This window comes from Pan troglodytes, chromosome 12 (genome assembly GCF_028858775.2).
Source record: "Pan troglodytes isolate AG18354 chromosome 12, NHGRI_mPanTro3-v2.0_pri, whole genome shotgun sequence".
Classification (NCBI taxonomy): Eukaryota; Metazoa; Chordata; class Mammalia; order Primates; family Hominidae; genus Pan; species Pan troglodytes.
In genome coordinates this window covers 26090191-26102925 of record NC_072410.2, presented here as the reverse complement: position 1 = coordinate 26102925, position 12735 = coordinate 26090191, and the positions used below count along the sequence as shown (strand labels likewise).

At 49.3% G+C, this 12735-nt stretch overlaps 1 protein-coding gene across 5 annotated transcripts in view; it reads right to left on the bottom strand.

Annotated features, from left to right (window-relative positions):
* Window positions 1-12735, bottom strand: part of FAM178B (family with sequence similarity 178 member B) — a 111901-nt gene that overhangs the window by 91621 nt on the left and 7545 nt on the right. For 2 of the 5 annotated variants that reach the window (XM_063789568.1, XM_063789570.1), the window contains exons 2-5: window positions 6353-6421; window positions 5716-6137; window positions 4534-4595; window positions 1340-1447 (exon numbers count right to left, since the gene is read on the bottom strand). In XM_063789568.1, the coding sequence (XP_063645638.1) occupies window positions 1340-1447; window positions 4534-4595; window positions 5716-6137; window positions 6353-6416 (656 nt within the window). In that variant the 5' untranslated portion in view covers window positions 6417-6421. Of the gene's footprint in view, window positions 1-1339; window positions 1448-4533; window positions 4596-5715; window positions 6138-6352; window positions 6436-12735 lie in introns of all 5 variants that reach the window. The other 3 variants (XM_063789571.1, XM_063789569.1, XM_016949022.2) reach the window with 2 other exon arrangements.

The following is a 12735-nucleotide window of genomic DNA, read 5'->3' as shown; positions in this document are numbered from 1 at the left end:
CTCCCACACGCCAGGTGCACTCCCACAGCAGGGTCCCTGGAACTGGCTCTCACCTCCTCGAGGTGCTGCTTAGAAGACCTGCTCACAAGGCCTTCCCTGAGCCCTCATCACAGCCCACACCCTTCCCAGAGCCCACATCCCTTCATCATCAGAGCCTTCACCATCAAAGCCCACATGATTAGAGCCCACATCATCAGAGCCCACACCTTTCCCAGCACTCCTTATGCCCCCAGCGTTAGCCTTTCTCAGGAGCCCTTGCAGCACAACTTCACTGATCTTATTTACTGCTTGTCTCCGGAAGGAAAGCTGAAGCAGCGGGAAGGCAGAGATCTGTCTGGTTTTGTTCCTGCCACATCCCGAAGCTACAGCAGAGCCTCGCACATAGTTGGCACTCGATAAATGTCTGCTGGGTGAGTGGATGGATGGATGGACACATGGACAAATGGGTGAATGGATGGTGTTACAGGCTTATGTTTGTGTCCCCCCAAAATACATGTGTTGAATCCTCACCCCCAGGGTGAAGGTATTAGGAAGTGGGGCCTTTGGGAGGTGATGAGGCATGAGGGTGGAGCCTTCATGAATAGGATTGGTACCCTTATGAAAGGGCCCCAGAGGGCTCTCTTGCCTCTTTCTGTCATGTGAGGACACAGAGACTTAGGCAGTCTGCAACCTGGAAGAGTGCTCTCACCAGGACCGACCCTGCTGGCTCCCGGGTCTCAGACCTCCAGCCTCCATAACTGTGGGAAACAGACTTCAGCTGCTTAGAAGCCACCAGTCTATGGCCCTTTCTTCTAGCAGCCCCAACAGACCAAGACGGATGGAAAACAGTGTGCCCTGAAGATGGATTCGGTTGTGGCCCTGGGCATCTCTGATGCTCCGAAGTAGAGATGAAGCCAGCCCTCCCTCCAGCCAATGGCCCAATTAAATCAGGGCCCCCACTCAGAGCTACTTTCTCTTCTCCAGTTAGGGGAAGATGAAAAATCTCACATGGTCGTAACCTCCCCTTGAAAGCAGATTTCATTTAGATTGTGGTTTTGTGTAGTTATTTTCCCAAGAGATCTGTTTCTATGAATTTGGGCAGATAATTGGGGCAGAGCAAGCTGTGTTTTATGATCCCTGTGTGGCAAAGGCTCAAATGAGACCCTGATGCACAGTAGGTGATCAGATCTTTCTTGAATCAATGAGTGAATGTGGCTTTAAGAGAAAGAGGTAGCTTTAGAATTCACAAATAGTACACAAATCACTGTACCATGTTGGTCAAAACTCTGTCCAAAACCAGAGGGGGTTGGCACCTCAGTCTTTCCCCTTCGGAGGCTGGTGCCAGGCCCCTGCCCCTCACCTGTGCTCGGGTGTGAGTGGCACTTCCTCTTCATCAAGATCCAAGGAGTTGAGATTGAGACACTCCTGCAGAAGCAGCCTCTCTCGCTCCTGCTCCAGGGCCTGTTCCCTACAAGAAGTCGAGGGCCAGAGCCAGGGGTCAGTGTTGTTCCCCATCGTGCAGCCCTGTCACTGGGCTGCAGGTGTTGCCACCAACACAGCAAGACCAGAGGGCTGCGCCGTCCTGGCTGGTCTCCTTGTGAAGCCGCTCACACAGATTTTTAAGGCAATGGGGACAGGTTGCATTACATAGACTGTGCTTTCCCCAAATGAGCAGAGAGGAGCAAGCAGGCCAGAAGATGGTTCTCACCACACAACTTCCAATGCATCTTTACTTGTGTACCCTGTTTGGTCTTTTTTTTTTTGATACCAGACATCACTGTGTTGCCTAGGCCAGAGTGCAGTGGCTTTTTACAGATGCAACCAAAGTGTATTGCAGCCTCAAATGCCTGGGCTCAAGCGATTTCCCACCTCAGCCTCTCAAGGGACAACAGGCAAGCACTCGGATTCGTTATTTATTTATTTATTTATTTTTTAAACACACCAAGGCCTAAGGCTAGCCCTTCTGCTCCTCAGCCACGTGACCAGGAAAGATCTCATGCCCTGGCTCCTCGGCATCCCTGACACGTGCATGGCCTGACTCTGCAGCCACTTAGGGCAGCCCCTCTGCTCCTGCTCATTCCCTTTCTCTCTTTAGCCTTCCGGCCTCGCTCCTGGGGCTCTGTTTTCCGCCACCAGCCCCTGCGCGCCTCACTTCAACTGGCCCCCACAATAGGCCCCACACACCTGTTACCTTGCCAGAGCCCCAACCCCTACCCTCCTCCCGCCCTGCAAACCAACACAGCCTTCCTTGCCCTTGCGCCCAGGCTGTGGAGAGAGCCCTGGGAGCCTCCCCAGCCCCTGTCTGGCCCCTCCAGGTGCCCACCCTGGTTGGGCCCATGGGTCCTCAGTTCTCTAACATTTTCTCTCCACCCCAGGCCTGTCGTGAGCTCAGATCCTGCTAGCCAGCCACTCACTGAGTGATTTCTAGCTGAATGTGACTGGGCCCCTCCAATGACCCATGTCTACCAGCCAGGCCACCAGACCCACCAGAAGCCCCATCGCCCTCCTCCCAGGGGCCTCCTGGCTGTGAGCCCCGTCCCAGGCCCCCTCAGCCCCTCATCACTGTCCTGCTCTTGCCCTTCCCATCCCTTCTCCAAATGCAGCCTGCAGTTTCTTAAACAAGAGAAAACATATCTCTGCCTGCTTCAGTTTCTCCCATGACTCAGCCTTGTGTCCAACAAGGCCCCTCAGGCTCCAGCCCCATGCACATCTCATCTTGGCTGCATCTTCTGCCTCGCCCCTCCAACCCCTCTGCACTGAGAATTTGGGTCCTGACCGGCACAGTGTGTCTTATCCACCTTTACATGTGCAGTCATCCCCCTCCCACCAAACAAAACTTCCTTTCTTGCAAGGTTCAGTGACAAGGATACATCTGGGAGCCTTTTCCGACTCCAGGTTAAGTTAGGTGTCACTCTTCTGGGCTCCTCCACGGCAACATGACAGTGTGGGTAGTATGAGATCATTATGCTAAATTGCCAGGGAAGCAGGGGCTGCACCATCAGCTCCACTATCCAGAGCCTGGCATGGTGCAGCACACAGCGTCCTATGGACTAAATGTCTGTGTCTTCCCAGAATTCCTATGTTGAAGCCCTAACCCCAGTATAGCTGTATTTGGAGTAAGAAAGTAATTAAGGTAAAATGAGGTCATAGGACAGGCCCTGATCCCACAGGATTAGTGTCCTTAAAAGAAGAGACACCAGAGAGCTTGTGCTCTCTCTGCCACGTGAGGACACAGCAAGAAGCAAGAAAGAGTGCCCTCACCAGGAACCGACTGACCAGAACCTCAATCCTGGGCTGCTGGCCACCAGAACTGGGAGAAATAACTGTATTGTTTAAGCCCCCAGTGTGTGCCATCCTGTTACAGCAGCCCGAGCTGACTAGCACAGAGCAGGACCCTCCCAATGCCAGGCACACCGACAAGCAGTCACGAGGAGGCCCCAGCTGCTCATTTTCCTGCCAATATTTTCAAGCGTCTACTAAATGTACATCACCATGCTGGGCACCGTGGAAATATATAGGCATGGTACCTTCCCTAACGTACAATCTAATGGGAGAAAATCACTCAGGTGAAGGAGCTAAACAACACAAGTTCCCGGGTCGGAGAAGCCCAGAGGGGCTGCACAGCAGAGGCAGATGAGATGACTCCAGGGCGGGCCAGAGGGCCAGGAACGGACCAAAGAATAATTCATCCCAGTGCATGAGGAGCTCTCTGCCAACAGGGCTGGGAACTTTGAGGAGGGTGGAAAGAGTGGGTATCAGTCCTCCCACCAGGAGAGCTGGGTGTTCCAGGGTGGCATCGCCCCCACCCACACTTAACTTCTCCAAACACAATGGACATGCACTGAACAAAAACAACACAACACAACAACGGGAGAGGACAAAGACTCAGGAAGTGTGAACAACCTGCTCACATGCCACCAAAGAGCATGCCCCCATGAAGACGACCCCTGTCTGTCCCCAGCCACCTGCACCTCCCTAGGGATTTCCAATCTCATCAGACGTGACTGCTGCCTTCAGCGGTCTGTGGAAACTACTTATGGCAGACAGGGAGAGAGCTAGTTAGAAGCTAATATGCTGGGAGAAGGCAGGTGTGAAACTCAGAGAGGATGGGAAAATGGGCAACGCGTGCCTGCACACTGGGGTAGAAAGCAGCGGCAGAAATGTTAGGAAGTCCCGTCTGCCCAGCATGACCCTCCAGCCACAGCCAGGCTGTAACCCTCAGCCACAAAGCAGTCTGCTTTTCCATTTCCCTCTCACATAACCCTTGAGTGGGAGGAGACACCCTCAAACTGGCAGGAGTTGGGCAGAATGGAGCCAAGGTGGAGAGGGGACCCAGAAGGAGGGCTCTGTTCATGGTGGGAGTCTGGGGGCTCTCTGCCTTGGTGATGCCACCCCCTGCCCTGGCGACCTGCCTGTTACTGATCAGAGCACACAGGGCAGGCTGAGTCTGGGTGGGAGGCCGCTGTACTCCGACCAGACTCTGCAGTGAGTCCTGGGACTGCTGCCAACCCTGCAGAAATAAGCACCCCATGACAGGCCACGCCCTGTGCTCACCTCTTCTCCTGCAGTAAGTAGTCCAGGTTGTTGAAGTAGCTTCCTGAGCCCCCCCAGGAAAACTGGAGAAACAGGACATGGGAATGAGGACGACAGAGAAGTACAAAGATAGAGGAGAAAAAAGAAAAAAAACTAAATTAAGCCCTTTATTTATTTTGTTTGCTTTTCTGAAAAGATACTATGTTTACAGGATTAAAAAATCAAAAAGTATAAAGGCGCAGGGTAAAATGTCTCCCTGTCCCCACCCCCACCCCCAGCCACCTGTTCCCTCCCCACAGGTGCCCATGGGATAGGCATTCCTCATGTGCTTTCAGAGACACTTCACACAGAGACAGCAAACAGTACCACATCACAGGCGCCAGCACACCACACCACACAGCTTATCCTGCACCAGGCTCTATCCTGCACCACACACTTTTCAATCTCAATGATCTGACATCATTCCCTATCAAAGCCAAAGAGCTTCTCTCCCCCTCCCTATCTGCTCCCTTTCCCACTGTGCCCCTCCCCATTGCCCTCTCCTCCTCTCCTCTCCCTCCCTCCCTCTCTCTTCCTTCTCCCCCTCCTTCCCTCTCTCCCCCCTCCCTCTCTCTCTCCTTCCCTCTGTCCCCCTCTCCCTTGTGTCTCTGTCTGTCTGTCTGTCTCTCTCTCGCAGGCTGTTACAAACAGCTGAAACCCATTCTTAGAATAACTGTTCTCGATCCACAGCCTGTAAATGTCCCACAGTCTACCTAGCAGCAGGAGCTTACTCCCAATTTGAAGTTCATCATTGAAGTTCCATTTAGGACTCCCGATCCACTGGACCAGAGTCAGCTTGAGTCTCTACAGACAACCAAGCCCAGACCTCAGCTCTGAGATCCCTCCTTGCTCCAGGGCCATAACCCTAACCTCAGCCATGAAAGCCTCAAGGGGCCCCATGAAGTGGCATCGAATTTGTTGCCACCCAAAGCCATTTGTCAGCAGGAGTTACTGGTGGAGACACAGGGCGAGGTGCATCCTGGCCTTGGGGGCCTGCGCTTCCAGCTATGAGGGCCCAAGGGCTGAGGAGGGATGGTCAAGGCGAAGTGTCTGAGGAAGAGCAGCTGGGGCGTGGCTGAGGAGCGGGTGGCCTGGGGTGACTGTAAAAGGGTGGCTAAAGATGGGTAGCCAAGGAGAAGAGGCCAAGGGTGGACACAGGCTCACCTCTGGGGCCGCAGCCTGCTGGCTCGGGCCTGACGTGTTCCAGAACAGCTTCTCTGGCAAGGCCAGGCCCCTCTTCGGGTCCAAGTCCAGGTGTTCCTGCTCCAACTCCTCGGGCAGCTCACTGGCCAGTCTCCTCAGGCCCTGGGGGCCCGCCACACCCACCCACCTCTGGGCCGGGGCCTCCCGACTGGCCTGCAGCACCCTCGGGTTGAGGAATTCCACGGGCGGGGGGCTCCAGTCAGTGGGAAACGTTTCCCCAGGCACCTGCATCTTGGGCTTCTTTGGCGATGTGGGAGCTGGAGCCGAGGCAGGGCTGCAGGGCCGCCGGGCAGGGCAGCGGGGCCCCTGGTCCAGGGGATGGTCTGACAAGCCATCCTCCAGGTTGTACAGGAGGATGGGCACGGTGACGGCAGCCTGCACCCCTGCAAACAGGACAGAATACTGTGGTCCCTCTGCCCACCTGCCACTGTCCCAGACGTCAAGCCACACTGGGTAAGGAGAGCAGCAAATGGGTGAGAGAACAACTTGGGGTTGCTGTGGGAAGGATGCAAGGGAAATCCTTCAGCCATGGGCTCTCCACTTCCTCTCACCCCCAAACCTCAGTGGGGATTTACCTGTGCAGGTGAGAGACGCCTACCTTCTCTCAGAGGAAGGGCTAGCACCGTCTCCTGGGGCCCAGCCATCTGCAAGCCGTGGGACATCTGTCCTGGAAGGAAGCGCCTGTGAGGGCAGGTGAACCTCCAGAAGAAAGCTAAAGGCTCTAAACCCCGTGATTCCCACAGAGGAGGGCCTGGGCCCACTGTGCCCAAGAGGGTCCGCCCTGAGGACTGGCCTTCTGATCCCACCAAGGTCAAGTTGCTGAGATGGAGGGAACAATCTGACTTCTCATTTCAAGGACATGATGGGCAAATGTGAGGATATCAATTTTCTTTTTTTAGACGGAGTCTCGCTCTGTCGCCCAGGCTGGAGTGCAGCGGTGTGATCTTGGCTCACTGCAACCTCTGCCTCCTGGGTTCAAGCGATTCTCCTGCCTCAGCCTCCCAAGTAGCTGGGATTACAGACATGCGCCAAGGTGGGCGGATCACCTGAGGTCAGGAGGTCCAGCCCAGCCTGGGCAACATGGTGAAACCCGTCTCTAGTAAAATAAAAATAAAAAAAATTAGCCGGGCGTGGCGGCGTGCACCTTAGTCTCAGCTACTTGGGAGGCTGAGGCAGGAGAATTGCTTGAACCTGGGAGGTAGAGGTTGCAGTGACCCAAGATGGTGCCACTGCATGCCAGCCTGGCAACAGAGTGAGACTCCATTTCAAAAAAAAAAAAAAAACCAAAACCAAAACAAAACCAGCACAGCTCAGCAGAAAAGCTATGTTCTGAGATGACGCCCCACCCATCTTACTTACTTGGTGCCACCCTGTAAGTCTGTTTGTTCACAAGGTGTGGAACAGGGATGTCTGGTTCCTGCCATTTCCCAAGCACCAGCACAGACCTGGCCCACAGTAGGCATTTGTGCATTTTCGCTGAATGAATGAGTGATTTAAGAGGCCCTGGGGCTGGCCCAACAAGCGTCCTCCAGTAGGAGGAACTGCCTGTCTCCAGTCAAGATGGACCATGGCACACACACAGACATCTCCCATTGGATCAGGCCCAGGCTCAGATAAACTGCAACACAGATGAAAGGCTAATAAAGAGTCTAATGATCAAAGGAAATCGCAGTTTACAAAAAACAAACAACAAGATTCAAACTCAATAGTGAAAGAAATTCAAATCAACATGACTATGACACATGGTCAATAAATAATCAAAACATTAAAATTTTATAATAATGAGGCTGGGTGAGGTGGCTCACATCTGTAATCCCAGCACTTTGGGAGGCCGAGGAGGGTGGGTCATCTGAGGTCAGAAGTTCGAGATCAGCCTGGCCAACATGACAAAACCCCATCTCTACTAAAAATACAAAAAAAATTAGCCAGGCATGGTGGCACACGCCTGTAATCCCAGCTACTCAGGGGGCTGGGGCAGGAGAATCACTTGAACCCAGGAGACGGCAGTTGCAGTGAGCCAAGATTGCACCACTGCACTCCAACCTGAGCAACAGAGTGAGACTCTGTCTCAAAATACATAAATAAATAATAAATAAATAAATTTAAGATATAAATTATAATCTCCAGGGTAATCACTAAGGAAATAACTTAAAAATATACAGAAAAGGGGCTGGGCGCAGTGGCTCACGCCTGTAATCCCAGCACTTTGGGAGGCTGAGGTGGGCGGATCATGAGGTCAGGAGATCGAGACCATCCTGGCTAACACAGTGAAACCCCATCTCCACTAAAAATACAAAAAAAATTAGCCAGGTGTGGTGGTGGACGCCTGTAGTCCCAGCTACTCGGGAGGCTGAGGCAGGAGAATGGCATGAACCCAAGAGGCAGAGGTTGCAGTGAGCCAAGATCATGCCACTGTACTCCAGCCTGGGCAACAGAGCAAGACTCCATCTCAAAAAAAAAAAAAAAAAAAAAGGAAATGAGGAGGCAATTAAAACAATATACTACAAGAAAATAAACACAAAAGGCATTAATGGAAGAAAAAGAAAAATATATAGAAAACAAATAGCAAAATGGCAGAAGTCATTCCTTATCAGTAATTAGTTCAAATATAAACGGATTAAATTCTCCAATCAAAAGACAGAGATTGGCAATATACATTTAAAAAACATGATTCAACTACATTATGATATGTAGAAGACACAAATAGGTTGAAAATGCAAGTATGCAAAAAGATATTCCATGCAAATAGTACTAAAAGAAAGCTCGGGTAGTTACACTAATAACAGACTTAAGTGACTTTAAGTCAAACAAATAAACTTTAAGTCAAAAAGTACAAGAGACAAAGATTATATATTGACACAAGAATCAATCATCGGCCAGGAGCAGTGGCTCACACCTGTAATCCCAGCACTCTGGGAGGCCGAGGCGGGCGTTATCACTTGAGGTCAAGAGTTCGAGACCAGCCTGGCCAACATGATGAAACACCGCCTCTACTAAAAATACAAAAATTAGCTGGGCTTGGTGGCATAAGCCTGTAATCCCAGCTACTCGGGAGACTGAGGCAGGAGAATCGCTTGAACCCGGGAGGCGGAGGTTGCAGTAAGCCTAGATCGTGCCACTGCACTCTATCTAACCTGGGTGACAGAGTGAGACTCTGTCTCAAAAAAAAAAAAAAAAAAAAGAACCAATCATCAAGAAGCTATAACAGAGATGTAGTCAAAGAACAAAAAACTTCTGTCAGATGGGGGAATGAATTCCAGAGTTCTACTGTATAACATGACAGAATAACAATGTACAGTATGTATAGTTATGCACTATGTATGGTTATGTATAGTAAATACACTGTATAGTAACATATAGTATTCTTGAAAATTGTTAAGATAGGAGATTTTAAGTATACTCGCCAGAAAAATATGGTTAGTATGTGAAGTAATACATATGTTAATTAGCTGGATTTACCTATTCCACAGTGTAAGCATACTTCTTTCAAAAATTGTTTTAATTGATGCATAACAGATGTACATATTTTGGGGGTACATTTGATAATTTAACACATGCCTATAATTCGTAAAGATCAAATCAGTGTAACTGGGATATCCATCACCTTAAATGCTTGTCTTTTTGCTCAAAACATTCCAATTATTCTCTTCTAGCTATTTTGAAATATACAATAAATTATTGTAAACTATAGTCACCCTACTAATCTACTCAACACTAAGCCTAATTTCTTCTACCAAGCTGTATATTTGTACCAATTAATAAACCTCTTTATCTTCCATCTACACATTTCAAAACATGTTACACTAAATGTACCATAGAAAAACATGTTACACTAAATGTACCATAGTTCCCCCTTATCGATTTCACTTTCCAGTTTCAGCTAACTGCAGTCAATCACAGTCTAAAGATAACAAGCGCAGAAGGCTTGCCTTGGCCTCCCAAAGTTTGGGAATACAGGCATGAACTAATATCCGCGCCCGATCTAATATCCTACTTTCAATAATAAAACAACTACACAGAAGGCCAAAAGAAGGTAGGGGAATTGAACAACACTATAAACCAACAGAACACTTTACCCCACAACAGCAGAATACACATTCTTCCTAAGTACACATGGAATATTCTTCAGGATAGACCATATGGTATATGATAGGCCATAAAACAATTCTTTTTTTTTTTTTTTGAAAGAGAGTGTTACTCTGTTGCCCAGGCTGGAGTGCAGTGGCACAATCTTGGCTCACTGCAACCTCCTCCTCCCAGGTTCAAGCGATTCTCCTGCCTCAGCCTCCGAGTAGCTGGGACTACAGGTGCGTGCCACCATGCCCGGCTAATTTTTTGTATTTTTAGTAGAGATGGGGTTTCACCGTGTTAGCCAGGATGGTCTCAACCTCCTGACCTCATGATCCACCCGCCTTGGCCTCCCAAAGTGCTGGGATTACAGGCGTGAGCCACCATGCCCGGCCAAAACAATTCTTAATAAACTTAAACATTGAAATCATATAAAGTATCTTCTGACCACAATAAAAACTCCTAGGTATAATATCCAAGAGAACTGAAAACAAATATCCACACAAAATCTTGCACACAAATATCCACAGCAGCATTATTCATAATAGTCAAAAAGTGAAGACAGGGCTAGGCATGGTGGCTCATGCCTGTAATCTCAGTACTTTGGGAGGCCAAGGCGGGCAAATCACTTGAGGTCAGGAGTTCAAGACCAGCCTGGCCAACATGGTGAAACCCCATCTTTACTAAAAATACAAAAAAAATTAGCCAGGTATGGTGGTGGGTGCCTGTAGTCCCAGCTACTCAGGAGGCTGAGGCAGGAGAATTGCTTGAACCTGGGAGGCGGAGGTTGTAGTGAGCTAAGATCATGCCACTGCACTCTGGCCTGGACAACAAAGGGAGACTCATTTTCAAAAAATAAATAAAATAAAATAAAATAAATAAACACATAAAACCTTCTAGAGAAACTCGATGTGGGCTGGGCACAGTGGTTCACACCTGTAATCCCCAGCACTTTGGGAGGCCAAGGTGAGTGGATCACCTGAGGTCAGGAGTTCGAGACCAGACTGGCCAACATGGGGAAACCCTGTCTGTACTAAAAATACAAAAATTAGCTGGGCGTGGTGGCAGGCACCTGTAGTCCCAGCTACTCGGGACGCTGAAGCAGGAGAATTGCTTGAACCCGGGAGGCAGAGGTTGCAGTGAGCCAAGATCATGCCACTGCACTCCAGCCTGGGTGACAGAGCAAGACTCTGTCTCAAAAAAAAAAAAAAAGAAAAGAAAAACAACAACAAAAAGAAAAACGTGAACGACAGTGCCTTTTGGGAATTTTTTTTTTTTTTTTTTTTTTTTTGGTGGGGAGGGTCAAGAATTAAAATTGCTCTTTAAACAAACTTTTACTTAGGGATCTCAGATGAGTCTGGAACATTTGCCAAAGACAAGAAAACTCTACCAACTAAACCAAGCAAACGTTTTAGTGTTGCAAAGTCCATAGGGATGGTAAAAATAAAATAGGAGAAGCAGCAGAAACTGCTGATGTACCAAGAAGAATTCCATACAGCAAAGGCTGCACGCAATGGGGGAGGGGGAAGGAGGGAAGGATATTTCCTCCTTTTTAGATCAGTTTCTTTTCTGAGCACAAGTGCTTTCTGTGTCATCCTAACAATGTAAGAGCCCACTAAGTTTAGGACGCATAATACCGGCCTTTGTTCTACTCCAGCGTTGACGGTTTTTGCTGTTCCAGTTTTGGCTGCTTCTCAAGATCACGAAGCCCAGGGCACTCTGCAAGGGTTTCTGCAAGTTCAGCAGTTCATCGCTGGAGGGTGGGGCAGGCGGGGGAGGGGGGCGACCGGCTAGAGGGAGCACTTTCAAGTCCATCAGAGGAGAAAATGTCATTGCTAACGGAAAAAAAATGACACAACTTCTCAACTATTCCTCTTCATCCTCACATGCGTCTTCTCCACACTGATGACTCAGTTCTCTTCTTTCCTCACCTTAGTGCACGGAAGTCGTCTCATCTCAGCATCCTAGCACTCAGCCCATGGCCTGATGCAGAATGGATTCTCAGAAAATTAGGTGTTTGGCGCTACTATACATTGACATGCACCATACCAAATGTTTGAATGCTTCTATGAACATCATCTTCCTTGCCTTTTACATACACAAAATCACACACACATTTTTAAAAAAATAGATTCAGAGGGTACATGTGCATGTTTGTTACATGAATATACTGCATACTGGTGAGGTTTCGGCTTTTAGTGTGCCCATCACCTGAATAGTGAACATTATACTCAACAGGTAATTTTTCAATCCTCACCCTGCTTTCAACCTCCCCACTTTTAGAGTCCCCAGTGTCTGTGGCTTCCTTCTGTACATCCAAGTATACCCAGTGTTTAGTTCCACTTGTAAGTGAGAATATGTGGTATTTGACTTTCTGTTTCTGAGTTATTTCATGTAGGATACAGGCCTCCAGCTCCATCCTTGTTGCTGCAAGAGATATGATTTCTTCTTTTTTTTTTTTTTTGAGACGGAGTCTCACTTTGTTACCCAGGCTGGAGTGCAGCGGCGTCATCTTGGCTCACTGCAAGCTCTGCCTCCCAGGTTCACGCCATTCTCCTACCTCAGCCTCCCGAGTAGCTGGAATTACAGGCGCCTGCCACCACGCCCGGCTAATTTTTTCATATTTTTAGCAGGGACGGGGTTTCACCATGTTAGCCAGGATGGTCTCGATCTCCTGACCTCGTGATCCGCCCGCCTCGGCCTCTCAAAGTGCTGGGATTACAGGTGTGAGCCACCGCACCCGGCCGATTTCATTCTTTTTTATGGCTGCATAGTATTCTATGGTGTATGTATCACTTTTTTTTTTTTTTTTTTGAAACAGAGTCTTGCTCTGTTGCCAGGCTGGAGTGCAGTGGTGTGATCTCAGCTCACTGCAACCTCCACCTCCCAGGTTCAAGCAATTCCCCTGCCTCA